This window comes from Rhinatrema bivittatum, chromosome 6, assembly GCF_901001135.1.
Source record: "Rhinatrema bivittatum chromosome 6, aRhiBiv1.1, whole genome shotgun sequence".
Taxonomy (NCBI): domain Eukaryota; kingdom Metazoa; phylum Chordata; class Amphibia; order Gymnophiona; family Rhinatrematidae; genus Rhinatrema; species Rhinatrema bivittatum.
This window is the reverse complement of record NC_042620.1, coordinates 270,814,322-270,841,980: the sequence shown is the minus strand read 5'-3', so window position 1 is coordinate 270,841,980 and position 27,659 is coordinate 270,814,322. Positions and strand designations below refer to the sequence as shown.

General features: G+C 47.0%; 1 protein-coding gene across 3 annotated transcripts in view; it reads left to right on the top strand.

Annotated features, from left to right (window-relative positions):
• Positions 1-533: 533 nt before the first annotated feature.
• FUNDC2 (FUN14 domain containing 2) overlaps positions 534-27,659 on the top strand; it is a 50,913-nt gene continuing 23,787 nt past the window's right edge. For 2 of the 3 annotated variants that reach the window (XR_003857524.1, XM_029607196.1), the window contains exons 1-3: positions 649-780; positions 1,498-1,648; positions 17,736-17,811. Coding sequence is in view for 2 of the 3 variants with exons in the window: in XM_029607196.1 (XP_029463056.1) it covers positions 717-780; positions 1,498-1,648; positions 17,736-17,811 (291 nt within the window). In the remaining variant the exon portion in view is untranslated. Of the gene's footprint in view, positions 781-1,497; positions 1,649-17,735; positions 17,812-27,659 lie in introns of all 3 variants that reach the window. The other variant, XM_029607197.1, reaches the window with a different exon arrangement.

The window sequence follows — 27,659 nt, the reverse complement described above, 5'->3', positions numbered from 1 at the left end:
GAATAAAAATTTTTGAAGAATATTATGTTATGTGTTTAATGGAATTATATAACTGATGTGAAATATTTGACATTGTAGCAGTTGCAATTGCATTTTATTTATTGTGATTGATTCCTAGTGTGCGTTGATGATGCCATAACCTCTCTCCCCATCTCTGCCAGGAGACGATGGGGTAGGGGCGAGGCATTAGCTAAAATCACCACACAAAACTGTATATGTCCACATAAATAAGATATTCTCCCTACCCTCAGTACCTGACAAGAATTAGGAAACTTTTTTCACATGGCAGTGAGGCATGACATCCGTATTAAATGAATCCTAAGAAAACAGCACACAGCAACGTCTGCTGTGGCTGGCGACTCAAGTGGGCACGGAATGTAGCGGCATCTAGGGTAATGCTTCAACTAACACAAGCCTTTTCTCTCTGCCTTTAGTCAATTAATCACCGCCAGGAAGTCGCACACGGCTGAGGTCACAAAGCCCTGCCCTCGGATCACATGCAGGGGGCAGACTGGCCTCAGGCTTTATTTCTCTCGCGATGTGAGAGGGAGAGGGAACGCGCCGGTCACGTGGAGGGGGGGAAATCGGTGGCTTCCGTTGTCCGTGGTGACGCCGGTGAATGACAAAGAAGGGCGGACTCCAAAATGGCGGCGAGGACTAGACGTAGGTGCTCGGACCCGGAGCTGTGTGTGGGGGGGCTCTGAGTTTGTCGGTGGATGTTTGGGGGGCTGCGACCCGTGTCGGGCGAAGGTGGCGGCTCGGTAGATGATGTCTGGGAGCGTGAGTTGCGGGGGACGGGAGGATACGGGCTCTGGCTATGAGCTGGAGCCGAGGGTGGGGACTGGTGAAGCAGAATGGACTCATTGGAATAGAACCGTTCTCATTTCCAATTAAATAACGTAATCGAGTGAAGAGCATGAAGGTTCGCTGTCCGAGTATAATCATCTTAACAAGGTGCACGGTTTAGCCTTGCATGCAAGACCTAGAGATGGTTTTTTTTTTTTTTAAAGTTAAAATGGTTTCTGATGCTAACATTCATCAGTTCTATCACATTTCCTAACTCGATATGTGATTAGTCACTGTAAAAAAAAAAAAAATCATTGCCATTCATTGCTCTATAGCCGTTTATGCCAATTTTTCTATAATTTTTGCCAGCCTTTATGTTTAGCTCTTAAGGTTAGTCTCTCTCTTTATTTTTAAATCTCAGAAATGTGCTTTTATTCTAGGGTACTAGTTACATTTTTATCTGTCACCCCTTCATATCATTTTAAAATGATGTATTTTAAAACTGAACCTCTAGAATAAAATGATATATAACTTTGAACAGTAACATTAGGTTTCCATATATTCAAGCTATATTAGTAATTCAATATTCTGTACTCGCCTGATAATGCAATACGCCTGCTTTTGAAAGTGGATCTTAATAACTGGCAATTTTTAACTGATGAATGAATCTGTGGCCTGTGGTAAAAGTGTGTATTGTTCTAATTCTGGCAGAGAAGAAAGATGAGCTGTTTGATGTGATGGACCTGTCGGAATATGCAAAGAAACAGAACTGGTGGAACAAGCTTTTTGGGCCGAATTCTGGTCCTGTTGCTGAAAAGTATTCTGTAATAATACAACTTGCTATAGGAGGAACCACAGGATGGTAAGATAAGAATTGCAGGTCAACTTCTGCAACAGAATTTGTCTCTTTGGCTTATTGCTTTTCTGGGAATGTTTTGGCTATAAGAATCCTGACAAGTTAGGAAGAGCATTCAAAGTCTGTAACGTTTGTGTGTAACTATATGTGTCACATTTTTTAGTTCTCAAATTTGAGTGTTATTTAGTGGGCACTATGGCTTTGTAATACTTGCCCCATTTTCATTTCCTAATTTTCTTTGAGGTTGATTCTGTAGTATCTTTTTCTATACTGAAGGAACACAGTTTTCTGATATAGTTGGAATATTTTGCCTCCTTATTTAGATTATTATATTCCACTTTTTGGTGCTTCAGGTACTATAAGTATTTCCCTATCCCCACAGGGTTTACAATCTAATTTTTATACAGGGTAAAGTGACTTGCTCAAGGTCACAAGGAGCAACAGTGGGATTTGAACCCTGGTTTCCCTGGTTCGTAGTCCACTGTTCTAACCACTAAGCTACTCCTCCACTCCAGTTGCTTTCACTGATGATGCCCAGACCTCAACATTAAACTGTGTATGTACTAACAGTGTTAAAACTGGTAGCTTAGAGTTGACTTGGTGACAATGCTATAATCTGTCATGTAGGCACTCTGGGTTCAATCCTGGGCCAGAACTCTACTCTGTAGGGCAGCTGGGGATGTTGTGGAGGTAGCATTTACAGCCCCTAGGGAGCGAGAGTCCCAATCATAACACCATTGCCAACCTGGTGCCTGTGATTGCAAGGATTCAGGATGAGCCCTGGTGCTTGGCCCCAGGTCAAGGATGATCACTATGGTAACTGGGCTGAGTTGTGACTGCATAAAAAGAAGGAGAAAAATCACTGTGCACTTGTGAGTGAAAACTCATGGAGCTAGATTCTTGCTTTTGATTGAAGAAGCACAAAAGAACAGGAGAAAACTGCAGTGACCCAAAAAATCTTGCATTGATGCACATTAACTCAGCGATTTTTAACAGCTATGTGATCATATTAATACATGATGTACTAAACAAATTATGATGTGGAAAAGATGATTACACCTCTGTGTAGTTAAGTTTTTGATATTAACTCCAGCATTGTTTAATACAGTCTTATGGTCATTAGCATTTCCATCTTATCAATTCATTAACGCTTGTGCATGTGTTAGAGGAGAGGCATTTATACATATTTCTAACATGATTTAGGATGAAAGTCTGTTAAGTGTTCTGCTCTATCCTGTCCAAGTTTTTAAACCTTTAATTTTCAATTTTTGTTCCATTTTGAATAACAGCTTCTTTCTGGTCTTTTTTTTTTTTTTTCTTTTTCATACTGATTGAACAAAAACTAAATTTCCTAGCGTGTAGCCAAATGGACTCGGGACCAATGGTTTTATGCTACCCTGCCAGCAGATGGAGACTGAGTCAGGTTTCAAAACTAACGTCACCTTAGATACACCCCTGTTGCGACCTCAACCCTTCAATCTTTCTCTGTCTCCAGCAGATGCAGACGTGCTTTCCGTATGGGGATCGCTGTACCTTTTTGGAAGAAGACATTCTACTTTTAAATTGGAGAAAAGATTGAGCCCCGCTCTCCTGCGGTGATGCCTAAAGGTCCCCCCCCCCCCTCAGTTTAGAATTCCTGAGGCGATTTCCGAGATCCCTCAGAGGTGTGCCTTGGTTCAGTAGTCTGTTCCCAGTGTGGACTTTGCTGCTCAAGCAGCTAAAAGGTAGCAGGTGCAGGATTAGAGTGTGCTGGTGATAGCCAAAGCCCTCTTCCCTCGCGGCCGGAGACTGTCTCTGTACTCAGCCAGTAAGCGCTGAGCCCAAGTAAGTTTAAAAAAAAAAAATTACCAATCCAGAGACGATTGGAGGGATTTCCAGTAGGTTTCCTCCGATCTCTATGCGCCGTACCAACGTCGTTCCTGCTCCTGTGGGAGTAAAGGGAATTGGGCCTCTGAGCAGATTGAGCAGCCTCCTGTGGGCTAGGTCCCGCTTTTGGCACACCACGTGGTCAGCGCCATCTTACGCACGTTTCTGCTCGTGTGGTATGGCCCTACGTAGGATGTCGGTACACGTGGTGTTGGCTCTGCGCATGCACTGTGCGCATAACGTTGGTGCGTACTTAACACGCACAACATCCTAAGTGCATACAGGAAAAGCTGAGCGCACAGACCAAGCGTGCGCCTTGCCTCGCCCTATCTAGGCGCTCTAAATTTGTGCACATATAATTTTAAGCGTGAGCCGATTGGAACGTTGCCAATGGCACCAGCAACCAAGAAACCTAAACGCCTTGCTCTCTGCGTTGCTTGTTGTATTAGGGCTTCGCAGCCTGACCTGAATTCCAACTTGTCAGCATTGTGAAGAAGTCCAAGGAGAGCTGGCTTCCTCGGACTTTGCTATGCCCAGCTCCTCCCATTCAGATGATGGGTTAGCCACAGCTTTAACTGGAAGTATCTTGGATCTGAGTATCCCCAGGGCTGGGTCATCTCTGGGAGAGGGAAATTCAGCTGCACCTACCCCAGTACCTCCTGGGCTGGCATGGACCCGACTACCTTCTCTTGGTTGGAATTTTTTTCAGGGCCTTCAAACAGGCGCAATCTGCTACCTAAAGTCCCCTGGTCCTAAACACCGAAGGCTTCAGATTCAGATCCAGTTGTTGCTGACAACAATTTCAGGATCATGTTATGATTTTTCCATAGATATGAATTGCCAGCCCTGATTTCTCAGACCCTGAAGATGCTGGGAGTTCTGGGGTGGACGGAGCCAAAGAAGAACCTCTTGCTACTTTCCAGTACTGGAAGCCATCTGGAAGTTGATTGACCTGGAATGCTGTGCTCCAGAAGCAAGTTTTAAAGGGGGACGAGAGTTAGAAGCTCTATTCCCACTGGATCCGGCAGTGAGAGAGCATTTGCATTTCCCTAAAGTCAATGTGCTTGTCTGTGCCGTCTAAGTGAACAACTATCCCAGTGGAAGAAGGAGCGGCCTTAAAGAATGCGCACAATAGACGGATGTAGTTCATCCTTAAACAGGCCTTTGACGCTGTAGCAATGACCTTACAAATTGCTTCTTGTTGTGCCCTGATAGCTCGTTCTTGCCTACTCCTCTCTCAGGAGGTGGATAACTTGGGGGTGAATTCCAGAACAGTTATGGAACCCGCCACTGCCTTTTTAGCCAATGCAGACTCAGATCTAGTCCATACTTCAGCCAGAGGAGTGGCCTCAGTGTTGGTTGCCAGAAGTCTGCTATGGCTGTGGAATTGGTCAGCAGACACAACCTCCAAGACAAATGTTACAAAGATGCCCTTTAAAGGATCACTCATTTTCGGAAGCAAATTGGAAAAGCTGACCAGTAAATGGGGCGAATCTCTAGTTCCCCGGCTACCAGAAGATAAGAGAACAGTTACAGCACCCTTGCCTATCAGCGGTCAATCCAGGGGCTCCCAACACTTTCACCGCTACAGAAACTCGGCTTTTCACAGGTTTCATTCCTTTCGTAGTCGACAGCCCAAGAGAGGGGCAGGCTTGGGTTCAGGTTCGTCCCGAAAACCCCAGTGAAAATTTGCCGACCCACCCTTGTCCCTCTTCTACCAGAGAGGGGTCGAGATCACTTAGGATAAATGAGTACTGGACGCCATACGAGAAGGATATGCGCTGGAATTTCACAGCACTTCTCTGAATGTATTCATGATATCTCCTTGCCTTTCCCAGCACAAGAAGCAGGCAGTAGAGGCTACTCTTTTGCGGCTCCTCAGGATGAGGGCTATAATCCCTGTACCTGCGCCCCAGGAAAATACTTTGTGGTATTCCATCTATTTCATTGTACCAAAGAAGGAAAGTTCCTTTCACCCCATCCTGGACCTCAAAAGCGTCAACCGACATCTACGAGTGAATCATTTTTGCATGGCAACCCTGCGCTCCATGATAATGGCCATACAATCGGGAGAGTTCTTAACCTCCCTGGACCTATCCGCAGCCTACCTACATATTCCAATCTGTCAAGAACAACGTTTCCTACAGTTTGCGGTACTGGGTTGCCATTATCCGTTCCGGGCTCTGCCCCCTAGCCACCACCTTCAGAACATTTTCTAAGATTATGGTGGTCGTAGCGGCAACATTGAGAAAAGAGGGAATCCTGGTGCACTTTCTTGACGACTGATTTGATCTGGGACAAGTCCGTAGAATAGTCTCTAGGTGACCAACAGGGTGACCTTGTTTCAGGAACTCGATTGGGTCGTAAACCAGGACAAAAGCAGTTTCACGCCCTCCCAATCCTTGGAATATCTGGGAGTCTGGTTTGACACCAAGCAGGGCAAGGTCTTCCTTCTGACCATGTGGATAAGGAAGTTGATGGCCCAAAGTTTGTCAGTTGAGCACGATGCGCCCAATGGTGTGGCACTATCTCCAAATTCTCAGTTTGGTGGCAACCCTGGAGGGTAGTGCCTTGGGTGAGGGCACACAAGCAACCACTTCAACGTTCAATACTTGCCACGTTGGAACACTCAGTCTCAAGACGATTTGATTTGCTTCCACTTACTGATGGGAGTACGCTATCGGCTCCAGTGGTGGCTACAGGAAACTCATCTGAGCAGGGGTGTACGCCTGTCCTCTCCAAACTGGCTGGTCTTCACAACAGACGCGAGCCTCTGGGACTGGGGAGCTCACTCAGGCCAATTCAGTAAGTCGCAGGAGAGCAGGCAAGCGCAGGCCACTCTCCTGGGCGCGCAATTCGGGGGGGGGGGGGAAAGAAGATGCAAATTAGGGCCTGCGGTAAAAAGAGGTGCTAGGGACACTAGCGCGTCCCAAGCGGCGGCTGTCAGCGGGTTTGACAGCTGGCGCTCAATTTTTCCGGCGTCGGTTCTCGAGTCCGCTGACAGCTACAGGTTCGGAAAATGGACACTGGCAAAATTGAGCGTCCATCTTGCAGGCCGCTGGCCTATTTTTTTTTTTTGGGGGGGGGCCCTCTGACTTAATATCGCTATGATATTAAGGGTGTACAGAAAAGCAGTTTTTTCTGATTTTCTGTACGCTTTCCCGGTGCTGGCAGAAATTAACGCCAGCCTTTGGGCAGGTGTTAATTTCTGAAAGTAAAATGTGCGGCTTGGCTGCACATTTTACTTTCTGTATCGCTAGCTTTACCCCTTACTGTATAAGGGGTAAAGCTAGCATGTCAAACGCGCGTCCAAACCCGGGCTAACAGTGCGCTCCACTGGAGCGCACTGTACTGTATCAGCCCGACTGTTAGGAACTGACAGCCCAGGGACGTTGGACCGAGGAAGATGCCCTCTGGAACATCAACCGCCTGGAAGCATGGGCAGTCAGATTGGCGTGTCTACAATTCAGTCACAGGCTCCAGGGTCAAGCAGTCCAGGTAATGTCAGACAACACGACGACTGTAGCCTACATCAACCGCCAGGGTGGAACCAAGAGCCAGCAAGTGTCACAGGAGATAGATCTCCTTATGGAATGGGCAGAAATATATCTGCAGATGACTTCAGCCTCCCACATTGCAGGAAAAGACAATGGATTCAGGAGAGTGGGCATTGTCTGCCAAAGCCTTTCAGCTGATAGTAGATCGCTATAGTCTCCCGTCCATCAACTTGCTGGCCACATCTCACAATGCGAAGGTTCCCCAATTCTTCAGTTGCAGAAGAGATCAGTGGTCCCTGGGGATCAATGCTCTCATTCAGACCTGGCCGGAAGAAGAGTTGCTATACGCCTTCCCTCTGTGGCCCCTGCTGGGCAGGGTCATTCGCAGAATCGAGCTCCACAGGGGATTAGTCCTACTAGCAACTCCAGATTGGCCAAGGTGTCCGTGGTATGCAGACATGTGGAGACTCTTGATGCAATTAATAGCAGTGGCTATTCCCTAAGTAAACTTGATTAATAGCCATTAATGGACTTCTCCTTCAAGAACTTATCCAAACCTTTTTTGAACCCAGCTACACTAACTGCACTAACCACATCCTCTGGCAACAAATTCCAGAGCTTTATTGTGCGTTGAGTGAAAGAATTTTCTCCGATTAGTCTTAAATGTGCTACTTACTAACTTCATGGAATGCCCCCTAGTCCTTCTATTATTCGAAAGTGTAAATAACAGTCACATCTACTCTTTCAAGACCTCTCATGATCTTAAAGACCTCTATCATATCCCCCCTCAGCCTTCTCTTCTCCAAGCTGAACAGCCCTAACCTCTTCAGCCTTTCCTCATAGGGGAGCTGTTCCATCCCCTTTATCATTTTGGTTGCCCTTCTCTGTACCTTCTGCATCGCAACTATATCTCTTTTGAGATGCGGCGACCAGAATTATACACAGTATTCAAGGTGTGGTCTTACCTTGGAGTGATATAGAGGCATTATGACATTTTTCCATTTTATTACCATTCCCTTCCTAATAATTCCTAACATTCTGTTTGCTTGTTTGCTTTTTTGACTGCTGCAGCACATTGAGCTGACTATTTTAAAATATTATTCACTATGATGCCTAGATCTTTTTCCTGGGTGCTAGCTCCTAATATGGAACCTAACATCGTGTAACTACAGCAAGGGTTATTTTTCCCTAAATGCAACACCTTGCACTTATCCACATTAAATTTCATCTGCAATTTGGATGCCCAATCTTCCAGTCTTGCAAGGTCCTCCTGTAATGTATCACAATCTGCTTGTGATTTAACTACTCTGAATAATTTTGTATCATCCACAAATTTGATAACCTCACTCGTCATATTCCTTTCCAGATCATTTATATATATATATATATATATATATATAGAAAAGCACTGGTCCAAGTACAGATCCCTGAGGCACTCCACTGTTTACCCTTTTCCACTGAGAAAATTGACCATTTAATCCTACTCTGTTTCCTGTCTTTTAACCAGTTTGTATTCCACAAAAGGACATTTCCTCCTCTCCCATGACTTTTTAGTTTTCTTAGAAGCCTCTCATGAGGGACTTTGTCAAACGTCTTCTGAAAATCCAAATACACTACATCTACTGGTTCACCTTTATCCACATGTTTATTAACCCCTTCAAAAAAATGAAGCAGATTTGTTAGGCAAGACTTCTCTTGGGTAAATCCGTGTTGACTGTGTTCCATTAAATCATGTCTTTCTATATGCTCTACGATTTTGATCTTGAGAATAGTTTCCACTATTTTTTCCCGGCACTGAAGTCAGACTCACTGGTCTATAGTTGCCCTGATCGCCCCTGGTGCCTTTTTTAAATATTGGGGTTACATTGGCCACCCTCCAGTCTTCAGGTACAATGGATGATTTTAATGATAGGTTACAAATTTTTAACTAATAGATCAAAAATTTCATTTTTTTAGTTCCTTCAGTACTCTAGTATGCATACCCATCCGGTCCAGGTGATTTGCTACTCTTTAGTTTGTCAATCTGGCCTACTACATCTTCCAGGTTCACAGTGATTTCGTTCAGTTCGTCTCACTCATCACCCCTGAAAACCATCTCCAGAACTGGTATCTCCCCAACATCCTCATTAGTAAATACGGAAGCAAATAATTCATTTAGTCTTTCTGCAATGACCTTATCTTCCCTAAGAGCCTCTTTAACCCCTCTGTCATCTAATGGTCCAACTGACTCCTTCACAGGTTTCTTGCTTCGGATATATTTTAAAAAGTTTTTGCCTCTATGGCCAACTTCATTTCAAATTCTCTCTTCACCTGTCTTATCAATGTTTTACACTTAACTTGACAATGCTAATGTTTTATCTTATTTTCTTCAGATGGATCCTTCTTCCAATTTTTGAAGGATGTTTTTTTGGCTAAAATAGCCTCTTTCACCTCACCTTTTAACCATGACGGTAATCGTTTTGCCTTCCTTCCACCTTTCTTAATGTGTGGAATACATATGGACCGCACCTCTAGGATTGTTTTTTTAAACAATGTCCAAGCCTGTTGAACACTTTTAACCTTTGCAGCTGCACCTTTCAGTTTTTTTTCTATTTTCCTCATTTTATCAAAGTTTCCCTTTTGAAAGTTTTTAATGCAGATTTACTTATTGTCCCCCTTCCAGTTATTAGTTTAAATTTGATCATGTTATGATCACTGTTGCCAAGTGGCCCCACCATCGTTACCTCTCTCACCTAATCCTGCATTCCACTAAGAATGAAATCTAAAATAGCTCCCTCTCTTGTTCCTGAACCAATTGCTCCATGAAGCAATCATTTATTACATCCAGGAACTTTGTCTCTAGCAAGTCCTGATGTTACATTTACCCAGTCAATATTGGAATAATTGAAATCTCCCATTATTATTGCACTGCCAAATTGGTTTGCTTCCCTGATTTCTCTTAGTATTTCATCATCTGTCTGACCATTTTGTCCAGGTGGACGGTAGTATACTCCCATCACTATACTCTTACCCAACACATGGGATTTCTACCCATACAGATTCTACTGAGCATTTAGTCTATTGTACGATCTTTATCCTGTTGGACTCTATACCCTCCTGGACATAAAGTGCCACACCTCCACCAAGTTGATCCTATCATTGCGATATAATTTGTACCCTGATTATAGCACTGTCCCATTGGTTATCCTCCTTCCACCAAGTCTCTGTGATTCCAATTATGTCAGTCTCATCATTTGCTGCTATACACTCTAACTCGCCCATCTTAATTCTTAGACTTCTGGCATTGGCATACAGACATTTCAAAGTGTGTTTTTTGTTTGTTTTTAACAACCTGCTTTTCAGTTATTTGGGATAATTCAGAAATCATTAGCTTTGGTGATTTTTTTTACATATAGGCATATGGACTGTTTGCTTTTAATGGAACCTCTCTGTTGGGATGCCCTAACTCTCCTGTTTCATTTCTCCGAACCATGCACTGCTGAGTGAGTCTGCTTTCCCCGTTCTAGTTTAAAATCTGCTCTATCTCCTTTTTGAAAATTAGTGCCAGCAGCTTGGTTCCACTCTGGTTAAGGTGGAGCCCATACTTTCGGAAAAGTATCCCCTTTCCCCAAAAGTTTCCCCAGTTTCTTACAAAGCTGAATCCCTCTTTCCTGTACGTACCTGGATCAGTCCAGACAGTGGGTTGAGCCTCCTTTCCAGCAGGTGGAGACAGACTAAAACTTGAAGGATGCCCTATATCAGGACAGAGCCTAATCTCTACCCCTTCAGTATTAGTCTGTCTCCAGCAGGTGCTGCATCTCCCCTTCGGTTCTCTGCTGTAGGCTAGTCAGCCTCTTCTTCTTTCTCTTTCGGCTCAAGCAAGTAGTTCTTTGATTCCTGCTTGTTTTAGAAACAAAGGAAAAAAATCTATGAAGGAAATTTTGCCTTCGTTTAGTGCTTTTACTGTTTTAGTGTGGGAGACGGACGTCTCCCAGCTCTTGCCCGGCTCAGGGGGGCTTTGCCCCTTTTGCAGGAGGGGGTTCCCTGCATAGTCCTGAGTCCGTGGACGTTTCCAGGTGTGGGGACCGATGCTCTCTGGGCCTCATTCCCCCTCTGGCTGCCGAGAGGGATTTTAACCCGCTGCTGCGCTCAGTTAAAAAAAAAAAAAAAAAAGAGTTTAAAAGTTTCAAACTTTCAATAAGTTGCAGGCACTCACCTACCTCTAACTTATTTGCAGCAGTTGACCAGCTTTTTTATTTTTTTCTGGTCAGAGTAGGGCTAGAACCGGCAGCCAGAGAAGCAGAAGGCAGCAGGTTTCCCGCCTGCTCTCTCCTGCTGTGCAGGCTGTCAATCAAGCTTTTTTTTTTCAGCTTTTTTTTCTTCAGCCGCGGCTTAGCTATGTCCCGGCTGGCAGCCTGCCTTTCTTGTGGGCTGCCCTCTTCACGTTTTTCGCGGCAAGGCCTCTGCACTGCTTGCCTGCTGGGTGGGGAAGGTCCCTCCTTGGCAGGACAAGCAAATTTAGCCCGGGGCTCCACTCCTCCCAGCATGGCTAGGCCTTTCCCGGGTCGGCAGAGCCCGGGAACGGCCGCCGTCTTGGATTTTTCATCGGGGCCAATTTCAGTGCTCCCTGGGGCTGGGGGGCCAGATTTTTTTGATTTGGCCCCCCGCTGGTGCCCAGGAGGGGGGTCCTGACCTTCCCTCGCTTCCCCCCACCCCCCCACCAAATCCAGGGTCCCTTTTTCAGCGGATTTCGTCCTCCTCATGCACAAATCTTATCTAGCTAGCCTGCATGAGCTGGACGAAAGCCCCCCCCCCCAACCAAAAATCCCTCGCTCAGCGCCGTTGACCACTGGACCGGCCGCGGAGCCCCAGGGACCAGTTTGGGTGCAGGTGGTCCCGGGGGTGCCCCCCCTCCCCCCGGTGTCTCCCATGTCCTCAGACCCCGCTGCTTCCTCGGATTCGGCGGATGCCCCCCCCCTAGAGGGGGGATGACCCTAGAGCCCTCCATCTTTTTCGTAAGGAGGAATTAGAGCCCCTCCTCCCTTTTGTTTTGCAGGAGCTGGGTTTGGAGAGTCCTTCCGTGGATAATCTCATGGCCTCGCTCCCTAAGGATATGAACCCGGTTCTGGGAGGGCTCTGGCCTCTGCCTTTCCCTTCGACCCCATGGTTAAGCTCCTTATCCTGCGGGAATGTGGGAGGCTCCTGAGGGTGCGCTTCGGGTGGGGCGTGCGATGGATAAGCTCTATCCCCTCCCGGAGGAGGGCTTGGAGCTGTTGTGATATCCATCGGTGGATTCTTATGTTTCTGCAGTGGCCAAGCACACCACGATTCCGGTGGAAGGTTCCATGGCCTTGAAGGATTCACAAGATCGTAAGCTGGAGGCTCACCTGAAGCGCATCTTCGTTCTGGCCCTTGGGGTCTGGGTGTCTTGCTGTAGCAGTCTCATGATGCGAGCGGGCCTCCAGTGGGTCCAACAGTTACTCTGCGCCCGGGAGCTTCCGCCAGGTGAGGCAGAACAAGCCGAACGTCTGGAGGCAGTCACCTCTTACGTATCGGACGCCCTCTACGATCTGGTCAGTGTCCAGGCGATGGTTTTGGCAGTGGCGGCCCGGAGGCTCCTTTGGCTACGCCACTGGTCGGCTGATCAGTCCTCTAAGACTCGGCTGGGCACGCTGCCCTTCAAAGGTAAGATGCTCTTTGGTGAGGATCTTGAGAAGCTTATGGACTCCTTGGCTGACAACAAGGTCCAGAAGCTCCCAGAGGATTGCCCTAAGTCTTCCCGATCCTTCGCGGCCTCTCGCTCTCGCTTCAGGGGCCAGCGTCTCTTTGCTTCTCGGGGGCGGGGCGGTTCTGCGAGGGGGGGTCTTCTCGTGCGCAGTCCTGGTTGCAGTCCTTTCGTGGCAGACGGCCCTTTCGCGAGGGCCAGCCCGTGCGTGCCGCCGCTAAACCTGCCGTACAATGAAGTTTAGCCGACCCATTCCTCGGTTCCTTACCTTGGCGGACGCCTCTCCCTGTTCTTTGAGGAATGGGTCAAGATCACGTCGGATCAGTGGGTCCTCGACATTATCGGAGGCGGGTACGCTTTCGACCTAGTCAGTGAACTTCCAGATCTTTCTTTTCTCGCCTTGCGGCCGGGCCAAGAGGGACGCTGTGGTCCAGACTCTCTCCAAGCTTCTGGATCTGGGAGCGGTGATCCCAGTCCCGGAAAGGGAAATTGGCGCCGGCCAGTATTCTATTTACTTCACCGTGCCCAAAAAGGACGGGTCCTTCCACCCAATATTGGACCTCAAGAGGGTCAATCGGGCTCTCAAGATCCCCCACTTCCGCATGGAAACCCTTCGGGCGGTCATTGCGGCAGTCCGCCCCGGAGAGTTCCTTGCTTCCCTCGATCTCACAGAAGCTTATTTTCATATTCCCATTCACCGCGACTATCAGAAGTATCTCCAATTCCACATTCTCAACCAGGACTTCCAGTTTCGAGCTCTCCCCTTCGGCCTCGCGACCACTCCTCGCACCTTCACGAAGGTCATGGTAGTAGTAGCGGCGGCCTTGCGCCGGGAGGGGATTCTCGTCCATCCCTATCTGGACAATTGGCTCATCAGGGCCAAGTCGGAGACCTCTTGCCGGCGGGCGGTGGATCGCGTCTTGGAGCTCCTTGCCTCTCTCGGGTGAATAGTGAACTTTTCCAGGATCAAGCTTCAGCCCTCCCAGGAGTTGGAATTTCTGGGAGCCCACTTCGACACCCGAGTAGGCAAGGTTTTTTTACCTCTGGCGCGAGCCCTCAAGCTGATCGATCAGGTCCAGACTTTGATTGCCCTACCCTCCTCGACAGCCTGGGATTATCTCCAAGTCCTGGGATCCATGGCTTCTACCATCGACCTTGTCCCCTGGGCTTTTGCTCATATGCGTCCGTTACAGAAAGCTTTGCTGTCCCGTTGGCAGCCAGTGTCAGAGCAGTTCCACGTGGTCCTTCCATTCTTGGATTCTACTGCCGACGAATTACAGTGGTGGCTGTCTCTTCCTCATCTTCTGCAAGGGATGCCTCTTCAAGCTCCACAGTGGACGATAGTGACCACGGACGCCAGCCTGTTGGGCTGGGGTGCGGTCTGCCTTTCTCAGTCTACCTAGGGAACATCGTCGCAGACTCAGTCGCACTGGCACATCAATCGACTGGAAACTTTGGTGGTCCGCCTGGCGCTTCAGGAGTTCCTTCCCCTGATCCGCGGCAAGGCGGTACGAGTTCTGTCCGACAACGCCACCACAGTGGCCTACATCAATCGCCAAGGGGGCACTCGCAGTCCCCTGGTAGCCTTAGAAGCCAGCAGTCTCCTCGCTTGGGCGGAGCGTCACCTACAGTGCCTTGCGGCTTCTCACATCGCCGGAAAAGACAATGTTCAAGCCGACTTCCTCAGCCGGCAGTCACTCGATCCGGGAGAGTGGGAGCTCTCAGACGCGGCCATGGCTCTGATAGTGGACAGGTAGGGTCCTCCTCACCTCGACCTCATGGCGACTCTGCGCAATGCCAAGGCCAATCTGTTCTTCAGCCGCTGGAGGGAGCACGGTGCACAGGGCGTGGATGCTCTGGCTCCACCTTGGCCAGCAGACGTCCTTCTGTACGTGTTTCCCCCGTGGCCACTGGTGTGGGGAAAGTTCTCAGGAGAATCGAGCTCCACCAGGGACCGGTGATTCTCGTGGCCACGAAGGCCGTGGTTCGCGGATCTCATCAATCTAGCGGTGGACGGGCCCCTGCGCCTTGGTCATCTCCCTTGTCTCCTCCGGTAGGGGCCTGTATTTTTCGACCAGGCCGATCGCTTCTGTCTTGCGGCCTGGCTTTTGAACGGCGTCGCCTGAGGCGCAAAGGTTATCGGGAGGAGGTCATCTCCACCCTGCTGCGAGCCCGGAAGCAGTCGACTTCTCTGGCCTATGTGCGCATCTGGAAAGTTATTTTGAGTCCATGTGTACGGAGGCGGGTGTCCCTGCGCGCTCCGCCTCGATTCCTTTGATTCTTTCTTTTCTTCAGAAGGGTCTCTCTAAGGGCCTCTCCTTCAGTTCTCTACGCGTTCAAGTCTTTGCGCTCGGCTCTCTCCTGGGTCGGGTGGACGGTCATGCCTTAGCAGCTCACCCTGACGTGATTCGTTTCCTGAGGGGCGTTAGACACCTCCGCCCCCCCTCTCGGTCCGTCGTGGAGTCTCAACCTAGTCCTTCGCGCTCTCTGTGCGGCTCCCTTCGAGCCTCTTCGCCATGCTACGCTCAAGGATCTTACTCTAAAGACTGTCTTTCTGGTCTGTCTTTCCTCTGCTCGCCGTATTTCCGAGCTTCAGGTGCTGTCCTGTCGGGAGCCCTTCTTGCGTTTCTCAGATTCCGGGGTTTCTCTCAGGACGGTTCCTTCCTTCTTGCCTAAGGTTGTCTCCGCTTTTCATGTCAACCAGTCGGTCGAACTCCCAGCGTTCTCTCCGGAGGAGATTGCAGGTATGGCGGGTGGCGACCTTCGTTGGCTAGATGTAAAACGAGTCTTGCTTCGCTATCTCCAGGTCACCAATGACTTCCGGGTATCGGACCATCTCTTCGTCCTTTGGAGTGGTCCCAACCACGGTAAACAGGCTTCTAAGACCACGATTGCGCGGTGGTTGAAGGAAGCTATTTCCTCGGCGTATCTTTGTCAAGGTCGTCCGCTTCCTGAGGGTCTGAAGGCCCATTCTCTGCGTTCTCAGGCTACTTCGTGGGCGGAGAGTCAATCTGTCTCCCCGCAGGAGATTTGCAGGGCCGCCACTTGGACGTCTCTGCACACTTTTTTGCTCGGCACTAACGTCTGGATGTACACGCTCCGGTGTTTGGTTCCTTTGGGCGGCAAGTGCTTCGAGCGGGACTGTCTCGGTCCCACCTAGTTTAGGGAAGCTTTGGTACACCCCAGTGTCTGGACTGATCCAGGTACGTTCGGGAAAGGAAAATTAGTTCTTACCTGTTAATTTTCGTTCCTGTAGTACCACGGATCAGTCCAGACGCCCTTCCCTGTCTGTCTTCTGTCCTCTCGAAGCTTGTTTTCTTGCAGGTCTGCAGATTTCCTTATATTTCTTTGTGCAAGATTACTGAGCAATTACACCGGAAGCCTTGGTCGTTTTCTTATACCAAGTTGATGCAAGAGCGTATAGGTATACCATGTTTTCTGCATTATTCTATATTTGCTCCGTTGAGTTTTACAGTTACTTGCTTGATCCTATTCTTGGGTGGTTTGTTTTATGCTTTGACATACGTTATACTGAAGGGGTAGAGGATAGGCTCTGTCCTGATATAGGGCATCCTTCAAGTTTTAGTCTGTCTCCTCCTGCTGGAAAGGAGGCTCAACCCACTGTCTGGACTGATCCGTGGTACTACAGGAACGAAAATTAACAGGTAAGAACTAATTTTCCTTCCCTGCACCATTGTCCATCAACTCTGGGGACCTGCACGTGGAACAGGAAGCATTTCAGAGAATGCCACCTTGGAGGTTCTGGATTTCAGCTTCCTACCTAAAATCCTAAATTTGGCTTCCAGAACCTCTCTCCCACATTTTCCTATGTCGTTGGTGCTCACATGTACCACGACAGCTGGCTCCTCCCCAGCACTGTCTATAATCCTATCTAGGTGATGCGTGAGGTCTGCCACCTTCGCACCAGGCAGGCAAGTTACCAGGCGGTCCTCATGTCCACCAGCCACCCTGCTATCTACATTTCTAATAACCAAATCACCAACTATGATGGCCGGCTTAACTCTTCCCTCCTGGGCAATAGCCCTGGGAGACTTGTCCTCAGTGCAAGAGGGACAATACATCACCTGGAGAGCAGGTCCTTGCTACAGGATCTCTTCCTGCTACACCAGGGTGATGATCTCCTACTGGGAGACCTTTCTGATCCAAGGCAGCACTGGGGCTGCCAGACTGGATTTGGGACTTGGCTACTATGTCCCTGAAGGTCTTATCAATGTACCTCTCTGTCTCCCTCAGCTCCTCCAAGTCTGCTACTCTAGCCTCCAGAGATCAGACTTGTTCCCTGAGAGCCAGGAGCTCTTTGCACCGAGTGCACACATACAATCTGTCACCAGTGGGTAAGAAATCATACATGTGACACTCAATAAAAAATTATACTTTCTACAAAATCTAAGTGTTCTTGTATCCATGGAGAAGCGGCATAAGTGTGTTTTGATGCATAACACCATCTGGCTACATGCTAGGAAATGGAAAATTACTTACCTGATAATTTCATTTTTTGTAGTGTAGATAGACTCAACGTCCCTTCCACGGTTGCCCAAGAACAGTGCCAGGGATTCACCTGTGGTGTGGATATTGATTCCAAGAGATTACGGTTAAGACGCCATCCAGTCCCTAGATAAGGGCATCTGTAATCTTACTGGGGTTCACTGTTTAGTTGACTACAGCTACAGGTGTCCATTTTTAATCCGTGTTTTTTTTTTTGTTTTGTTTCTTTTTATTAATATGGCCACAGTGGCTTTTGAAGAGAATACTGAATGGCTGAGGTCACTGCAGGGGTGTATCTAGGATGTCAGCTTTGAAACCTGGCTCAGTCTCCATCTGCTAGCAGGGGAGCACAACCCATTGGTTCTGAGTCCAACTGTCTACACTAAGGAAAACAAAATTACTTACCTGATAATTTCTCCATTATGTGTACTGTATTTAGTTTTTCTGTTTATCCTTTTCATTTACAGTACAAGTATCCTATTTTCTGGCTCACTAGACTGTCATTTTCTTCTTTTTGAAGGTGTGCTGGCTTCTTATTCAAGAAGGTTGGAAAGCTGGCAGCAACAGCAGTAGGAGGTGGCTTTTTCCTTCTTCAGGTATGTGACATTATTGGAGAATTGCTTATTTGCTGAACATAAAGCACAGCCTGGGGTGAGATGAAGCTGTTCTTTTAGATTGGTATTAGTCAAGTTTACTTGGGGATTAGCCACTGCTTATTACCAGTATTAGTGGCATGGGATCTATTTCATGTTTGGATACTTAGCAGGTACTTGTATCCTGGATTGGCCACTGTTGGAAACAGGATGCTGGGCTTGATGGTCCTGCAGTCTGACCCAGTATAGCCACTTATGTTCTTATATTAGGTAAAAAGGCCCTTCCTCTTCATCCAGTCAGGCTGATTCACACAAGTGAGTTATGCTCATATACCTGCAGATGGAGACTGCGTTCAAGAATTTGCTGATGTCACCCCTCATATAGCTCTGTGCTGACAGCAGCCTGCCAGTATTCTTCCTCTCCAGCAGGTGATGGAGTTGCTTCCCTTGCTGAAAGCTGAGGCCAGATGAACAGGAAGATTCTGGTGCAAGGCTCCTGAAGTAATAAATGATTCTCCCTCCCTTAGTTGAACAGAGCAGTTGCCTAAATTGAGCCTGCAAACATGCAAGGAAGAAGGATAGCTTCTACAAAGTTTACTTCCTTCAGAAGAAGTTCTCCAGAGGTGATAGTGGCTCCTTCCCTTTAAGGAGTAAAGGTTAGGAGCATGGAGTTTGTTCCCCCCCCGGTGGATTTTTGCCTCTAGACGGTTTTCCTCAGCTGTCTTTTAAACTACTATGCTCAGCACAAGGTGGCGGCAGCAATAATTATTTCGTAGCAGGTGCGCCATAGGATGCTGGCAGAGTGAACAGGGCCACAATAGTGCCGGACAGGATGTTAGACCACATGGCCATGCTGGCAGAACACGGAATGATCTCCTCATTGCTCTTATTTTTTAAAAGAGAAAATTAATGCTGTGGGAGGTGCCAGCAGGATTGTTCTGGCCTGGCCTAGTTTTCAGGGGACGTTTTCCCCGTGATGCCAGTTACCACCAAGGTTTCTGCTTCAGGATGTGAGCGGTGGCCATTTTGTGACTGCAGCAATGGTGCTGTGTTGCCTCTCCTTCATCGGATTACCATGATACAGGTGGCAGAACTTATTTGCAGCATGGGAGACTGTGACTTCCAAGGAAGGAGCCAAGTATGCAGAATCCAGTTCTCCAGGAAAAGGATTATTGGCCATTTCTTAGCACAGTGATGGCTAACCTATGACACGCGTGTCGGAGGTGACATGCCGAGACGTTTTTGCTGACACGCGCAGCGTTTCGTGGACTATCGGGAAATTATTTATTTTTTTTATCGGCTGTGCCCCCCATGCCCCCGGGCACAGGGAGGCTCATGCGGCGCAGTGACAGGCAGATAGGCAGGGCCATGGTGAGGCTCACGTCACCACAGCCCAAAGCCGCGTGGGCAGGAAGGAGGAGAAGCATCAGCGCTTGCACTTACGGGCTGCCGCGAATCTCAAGTCGCAGCGGCCCGAGAAGAGGAAGAGGCCCGGTAGCAGGGCCGCTGTGGCCCGAGAAGATTAGGGCCGCTGCAGAGCCCATCCTGCGGCGACCCGTGAAGAGGAGGCCCAGAGGTGAGAGAGAGGCTGAGGGTCTGTAAAGGGGGTGTGTGTGTGCGTGTATGAGATGAATTGAGAGAGTTTGTGTGAGAGTGAGGATCTGAATATTTGCAGAGACAGCATGTGCTTGAGCAAGACAGCATGTGGGGGAGAGAGAAAGACTGTGTGTGTCAGCATGTGCCAGTGAGAGCCTGTGTGTGTGTTTGAGGGAAGAAGATGGAGAGAAATGAAACAGAAAAAAGACAATATAAAAGGAATTGGCAAAATAAGAAAGGGAAGGTGGGGAAAAAAAGCCTGTGACCAACCAATTAGAAAACTAAGATCAGACAGCAAAGGTAAAAAAAAAATAAAATTAATTTTTAGTGATTGGCACATGTAATCTTTGGGAATGTGCAAAAATAGCAATTTCTCTATGTGGATCTCACAATGTACGAGATCCGCATGGAGAAAGTGGAAGCCCACAGGGCCTGCACAGAGGAGGCAGCAGAATGGGCTTCAGTGCCAGTAGCAGCAATCAGTGCTTCCCCAATAGCCATGTGGCAGCAGTGACAGTGGCAGCAGAGGAATGAGCGAGGTTCCGAGGTTGCTGGCAAAAGAGAGGGGTCTGTCTTTAGTGTGTGCATGTGTATGAATGGGACTCTGCCTGGGGGTGTATGTGTGAGAATGAATTGGTGCCTGCCTGGAGGATGGAGTGGGAGTAGTGTGAAAATGAATGGGGGCCTGCCTGGGGTTCAGTGTGTGTGTTTGTGTGTATGTCAGAGCCAATGAGTGTGAGAGCATGAGTGTGTATGAGAAAATCCAGGGGCGTAAGAGTTTGTGTGTGTGGAGGGGGAGAGAGTGTTTTAATTGAAGATTTAGCCAATGAAATTTAGCAACAGAAAAGTCACTAAGCAGGTAAGGTAAAGAATTTTGTTTTTGCTTTATTAATAAATATAGTACATATATTAAAATTATAACTTTTTGTTATTTATTAATTAGAGCTACAAATATCACAAAATTATGGATTTTTCTAGAAGTGACACACCACCTGAGTTATGCTCTGTTTTTTATGAATTTTGACACACTGAGCTCAAAAGGTTGGCCATCACTCTTAGCATCTAGTCAAATGAATCCAGAACCAGTGGATTATGCACCTCTACCAGCAGATGAAGATGCAGCAAAGCGGTCATCATAGTACATATACTCCTCCTGCAATGACAGCCTACCAGTGTTCTCAGTCTCCAGCAGATGGTGGATGTGCATAACCCTAATGGGGATTGCTTTGTTTTTAGAAAGAGAAATAAAAGGAAAATTTAATTCCCTGTACGTACCCGGATCAGTGCAGACTCCTGGGTTTATGCATCCCTGCCAGCGGATGGAGACAGAGAAAGTTTTACTGACACTGCTACGTAACCCCTGGTTCCACCTGCGTTCCTCAGTGTTTCTCTGTCTCCAGCAGATGGTGGTTAATGCATAACCTGCAGTTCTGCAGTCTGGAGAATATTTTTGTTTTGCGAATCTTCCTCCCAGGGGGTTTTTGGGTCCTGGTGGATCCTTCCCTGTCTGGTTGAGGTGGACGAGCTTGGGGGTTAGTGACTCTTTGTACGCTCGCTCCGTTATCTCGTGGGGTGTAAATCTGGTGGTCCAGATCCCTCCATGAGGCTGTTTAAGTGGCTGTGGGCTCTAGTCAAATGGGTTTTTTATGTTTGCCTCTCCTTTTTGATTGATTCTAGCTGATCCTCCTTTAATGCTGGACAGCTCTGTCTTCCATGCTGTAGGAGCTGTATTAAAGTTTTTGTAAAAAAAACAAAAACTCCTCCAGAGGAGCTAAGGTAAAGCATAGGATGCCTGAGAGCTTGAGGGGCGACTCTCTCCTCATTTAAACTTGGGGGCGGGGGCTCTTTTATTGCAGTCTCCTCTTATGAGCAGCTTTAGGCTTGATGTGGCGGGATTTTCCGCTGAAGCATTATGGTGCATGGCTCAGTGTGGCGCACATGCGGTGCAGCCCTGGCATGTCTGAGCCGACTTGCGTTTTGGGAGAGGGCCGTTTAGAGGCCTGGTGCTGGCAAAAAGGACAAAGAACAGTGTAGGCTTGCATGGGGGCCTTCTTCCCTGTCGGCTTGGGAGCGGTGGCCATTTTGGCTTCTCATGTGGCACTGACCGTGCCAATGGAGGAGGGGGAAATTTTCCCTCAAGGCTTTTCCTGGTGCGCGTGAGCTCCAGAGAGCAGCAGGGGGAGGGTAGAGGAGATGGTTGCCTCAGCTCTACCTGTTACAGCTGTCTAGCTCTGCTGTTACAGGACCCCAGCTGTTGCTGGCTGCCCCTCGGCCTTTCTCTGTATTTTGTTTTGCTTTTACATGAGGCTTATTTAGCCCAGCAGGCACGGCTGAGGACTCAGTCCCTACCTTCCACTGGTTTGGGTCCCAGGCCTGGGCAGACCTAGGGCAGACCTGAGGCCTTCTTTGGTCCAGCATTCTCTGAAATGCTCCCTGTTCCACGCGCAGGTCACCAGAGACAGGCAGAGCTCCGGAGTCTCAATGTGTGGATGAGACGATGGTGCAAGGAAGGAGGGATTCAGTTTTGTTAGGAACTGGGGAACCTTTTGGGGAAGGGGGAGTCTCTTCCGAAGGGTTGGGCTCCACCTTAACCAGAGTGGAACCAGACTGCTGGCGCTAACCTTTAAAAAGGAGAGAGCAGCTTTTAAACTAGAACAAAGGGGAAAGCCGACAGTCGCTCAGCAGAGCATGGTTCGGAGAGAGGTATCTTTAAAGGATACTAATGATGCATTAGAATTAGGGCGTCCTGACAGTGAGGTTCCAATAATTAGAAAAGTAGTCCAAGTGCCTGTAACTAAAAACTCACCTGAGCTAAAAAAATTCTAACTTATCCCTATCAATTAAAAAGCAGAATGAAAATACAAACATTTCAAAATTTGTTTTTTTGTTTGTATGCTAATGCCAGAAGTCTAAGAAGTAAGATGGGAGAATTAGAATGTATAGCAGTGAATGATGACATAGACTTAATTGGCATCTCAGAGACATGATGGAAAGAGGATAACCAATGGGACAGTACTATACCGGGGTACAAATTATATCACAATGACAGAGAGGAGCACTCGGGAGGAGGTGTGGCGCTTTATGTCCGGGATGGCATAGAGTCCAACAGGATAAACATCCTGCATGAGACTAAATACAAAATTGAATCTTTATGGGTAGAAATCCCTTGTGGGTCGGAAGACTATAGTGATAGGGGTATACTACCGTCCACCTAGTCAAGATGGTGAGATGGACAGTGAAATGCTAAGAGAAATTAGGGAAGCTAACCAAATTGGTAGTACAGTAATAATGGGGGACTTACATTTACCCAGTCAATATTGGGATAATTGATCATCGGGTCACGCTAGAGAAATAACATTCCTGGATGGAATAAATCATAGCTTTATAGAAACATAGAAATGACGGCAGAAGAAGACCAAACGGCCCATCCAGTCTGCCCAGCAAGCTTCACACATTTTTTCTCTCATACTTATCTGTTTCTCTTAGCTCTTGGTTCTATTTCCCTTCCACCCCCACCATTAATGTAGAGAGCAGTGATGGAGCTGCATCCAAGTGAAATATCTAGCTTGATTAGTTAGGGGTAGTAGGGGTAGTAACCGCCTCAATAAGCAAGCTACACCCATGCTTATTTGTTTTACCCAGACTATGTTATACAGCCCTTATTGGTTGTTTTTCTTCTCCCCTGCCGTTGAAGCAGAGAGCTATGCTGGATATGCATTGAAATTGAAGTATCAGGCTTATTTGGTTTGGGGTAGTAACCGCCGTAACAAGCCAGCTACTCCCCTCTTTGTGAGTGCAAATCCTTTATTCCACATTTCCTCTTGCTGTTGAAGCTAGAACGATGTTGGAGTCACAGTAAGCATGTGTACGTTTATTGAATAAGGGTATTGTCTCCAGGCAGTAGCCATCATTCTGGCGAGTCTCCCACTCTTCATTGGTGGCCTCTTGACTTTATGGATCCACAGTGTTTATCCCACGCCCCTTTGAAGTCCTTCACAGTTCTGGTCTTCACCACATCCTCCGGAAGGGCATTCCAGGCATCCACCACCCTCTCCGTGAAGAAATACTTCCTGACATTGGTTCTGAATCTTCCTCCCTGGAGCTTCAAATCGTGACCCCTGGTTCTGCTGATTTTTTTCCTATGGAAAAGGTTTGTCGTTGTCTTTGGATCATTAAAACCTTTCAAGTATCTGAAAGTCTGTATCATATCGCCTCTGCTCCTCCTTTCCTCCAGGGTGTACATATTTAGATTCTTCAATCTCTCCTCGTACGTCATCCGATGAAGATCCTCCACCTTCCTGGTCGTCCTTCTCTGTACCGCTTCCATCTTGTCTTTGTCTTTTTGTAGATACGGTCTCCAGAACTGAACACAGTACTCCAGGTGAGGCCTCACCAAGGACCTGTACAAGGGAATAATCACTTCCCTTTTCTTACTTGATATTCCTCTCTCTATGCAGCCCAGCATTCTTCTGGCTTTTGCTATAGCCTTGTCGCATTGTTTCGCAGACTTCATATCATTAGACACTATCACCCCAAGGTCCCTCTCCTGCTCCGTGCACATCAGCCTTTCCCCCCCCATCGAATACAGTTCATTCGGATTTCCACTCCCCATATGCATGACTTTGCACTTCTTGGCATTGAATCTCAGCTGCCATATCTTCGACCACTCTTCTAGTTTCCTTAGATCCTGTCTCATTCTCTCCACTCCTTCCGGCGTGTCCACTCTGTTGCAGATCTTAGTGTCATCCGCAAAAAGACAAACCTTGCCTTCTATCCCGTCCGCAATGTCGCTCACAAAGATATTGAACAGGACCGGTCCCAACACCGATCCTTGCGGTACACCACTTAAAACCGCTCTCTCTTCAGAGATGGTTCCATTTACCATCACACATTGTCTTCTGTCCGTCAACCAATTTGCAATCCAGGTCACCACCTCTGCACTCACTCCCAAGCTTCTCGTTTTATTCACCAGTCTCCTGTGCGGAACCGTGTCAAAAGCTTTGCTGAAATCCAAGTATATGATATCGAGCGTTCTTCCTTGATCCAATTCCTTGGTTACCCAGTCAAAAAAGTCAATCAGATTTGTCTGACAGGATCTTCCCCTGGTGAATCCATGTTGCCTCTGGTCCATCAATTCTCCGGACTGTAGATAGTTCACTATTCTCTCTTTCAGCAGTGACTCCATTACTTTTCCCACCACCGAAGTGAGGCTGACCGGTCTGTAGTTGCCAGCCTCCTCCCTGGTCCCACTCTTGTGAAGCGGGACCACCACCGCTCTTCTCCAATCACTCGGCACCACTCCCGTTTCTAGGGATCTATTGAACAGGTCACACAGCGGAGCTGCCAGAACATCTCTGAGCTCCCTCAATATCCTTGGATGAATCCCATCAGGCCCCATGGCTTTGTCCACTTTCAGGTTCTTTAGCTCTTCCCACACATTTTCTACTGTAAAAGGATTTTCATCTATTCCACTTCCCTCCAGTTTCTTGTTGTGTAGAGATGGTCCTTCTTCAGGGTCGTCTTTAGTGAACACAGAGCTGAAGTATTCGTTTAATATTTCTGCCATTTCTTCGTCTCCCTCCACACATTGATCATTACCACCTTTCAATTTCACTATACCACTTTGGACCTTTCTCTTTTCGCTGATGTATCTGAAAAATGTTTTGTCACCATTTTTTATCTCCTTGGCAATCCTCTCTTCCGCTTGAATTTTTGCCAACTTGATTAATTTCTTTGTCTCCCTCAGTTGATACAAATATTCTTCTTTGTGTTCCTCCCTTTGGGATCTTTTATATGTCTTGAATGCTGTTCTTTTAGCTTTAATTTTGTCAGCCACCTCCTTTGAGAACCAGATAGGTTTCATTTTTCTTTTGCTTTTCTTTACATTTCTAACATATAGAACAGTTGCCTTGGTGATTGCTCCTTTTAGATTGGTCCACTGCTGATCCACATCTCTCTCGTTCTCCCATCCTTTAAGTTCTTCCTCCAGGTACTTCCCCATTTCCTCAAAGTCTGTGTTTTTGAACTGTAAAACTCGGGTCTTTGTGGTTCTTTTCCCTATTCTTTTAGTGATATTAAACCATACCGTTTGATCACTGCTGCTGAGGTGGGCGCCCACCTGGACATCTGAGACATTATCTGCATTAGTGAGCACTAAGTCGAGTATAGCTCCTTCTCTGGTGGGTTCCAACACCATTTGTTTGAACAAAGATACTTGCATGGCATCCACTATCGCTCTGCTATTTTTAGTTTCTGCAGATGGGATTTTCCAGTCTACATCTGGCATATTAAAGTCACCCACGATCACCACTTCTCCCTTCTTACCTATCTTATGGATGTCTTCAACCAGGTCTCTGTCCAGCTCTTCCTTTTGGTTTGGAGGCCTGTAAACCACTCCAATATAAATGGATGCTCTGTCATCTTTTTTTAGGTCGAGCCATAGAGCTTCTTCCTTACCCCAACTTCCTTGTAGCTCAGATGCTTGGATGTTGTTTTGACATAAAGAGCCACACCTCCCCCTTTTCTATCCTCTCTGTCCTTCCTTAACAAGTTATAGCCTGGTATTGTTGTATCCCAATCATGAGATTCTGTGAACCATGTCTCTGTGATAGCAACAATGTCCAATTCTGCCTCAGCCATTAGGGCCTGCAGATCTGGGATTTTATTTCCCAAACTATGAGCATTTGTGGTCATAGCCTTCCAGGTACTCTCTTTAAGGTTATTGCTTTTCCTGGACTCCTTATAAGATATTAGTTGAGATTTGCTATTCCCTTCACTCTCTCTTTTTGTAGTTGTGCCACTGTTGACAGAGTTATTCATCTGAATTAGATTTTTCTTTTGGTTATGGATCTTGAAATACTGCATGCATTGTGTTTTTTCTCTCATTTCTGGTAACACTTCAATGTTTTTCTCAAGAACTTCTTCAGTTTTTAATATAGAGATGGCTTGTTGTTCTTTTTGCATTTGGTACATTGTGTGTCTCCTCATCACAGGTCTAATTCTACCTGAGCCCACTGTATTCCTGGATTTTAAAGAACTTCTTAATGACCTGTTTGAGTGGGGGGGTGTACCTGTTGGCTGCCCATCTGTCAAGAATGGGTGACTGTGGGTCCTACCTGTGCCTAATGAATCTCCTTTTCTTGACTCCTGGTTTATGGATCAATCGGTTCAGGAACAGACAAGAGAGGGAGCAATTTTAGATCTAATTCTCAGTGGAGCACAGGACTTGGTGAGAGAGGTAACGGTGGTAGGGGCCGCTTGGCAATAGTGATCATAATATGATCAAATTTGATTTAATGACTGGAAGAGGAACAGTGTGCAAATCCAAGGCTCTCGTGCTAAACTTTCAAAAGGGAAACTTTGATAAAATGAGAAAAATTGTTAGAAAAAAACTGAAAGGAGCAGCTACAAAAGTAAAAAATGTCCAAGAGGCGTGGTCATTGTTAAATACCATTCTAGAAGCACAGTCCAAATGTATTCCACACATTAAGAAAGGTGGAAAGAAGGCAAAACGATTACCGGCATGGTTAAAAGGGGAGGTGAAAGAAGCTATTTTAGCCAAAAGATCTTCATTCAAAAATTGGAAGAAGGATCCAACAGAAGAAAATAAGATAAAGCATAAACGTTGGCAAGTTAAATGTAAGACATTGATAAGACAGGCTAAGAGAGAATTTGAAAAGAAGTTGGCTGTAGAGGCAAAAACTCACAGTAAAAACTTTTTAAAAATATATCCGAAGCAGAAAGCCTGTGAGGGAGTCAGTTGGACCGTTAGATGATCGAGGGGTTAAAGGGGCACTTAGAGAAGATAAGGCCATCGCGGAAAGATTAAATGATTTCTTTGCTTCGGTGTTTACTGAAGAGGATGTTTGGGAGGTACCTGTAATGGAGAAGGTTTTCATGGGTAATGATTCAGATGGACTGAATCAAATCACGGTGAACCTAGAAGATGTGGTAGGCCTGATTGACAAACTGAAAAGTAGTAAAGCATCTGGACCGGATGGTATACACCCCAGAGTTCTGAAGGATCTAAAAAATGAAATTTCAGACCTATTAGTAAAAATTTGTAACCTATCATTAAAATCATCCATTGTACCTGAAGACTGGAGGATAGCAAATGTAACACCAATATTTAAAAAGGGCTCCAGGGGTGATCAGGGAAACTACAGACCGGTTAGCCTGACCTCAGTGCCAGGAAAAATAGTGAAAAGTGTTTTAAACATCAAAATCACAGAACATATAGAAAGACATGGTTTAAT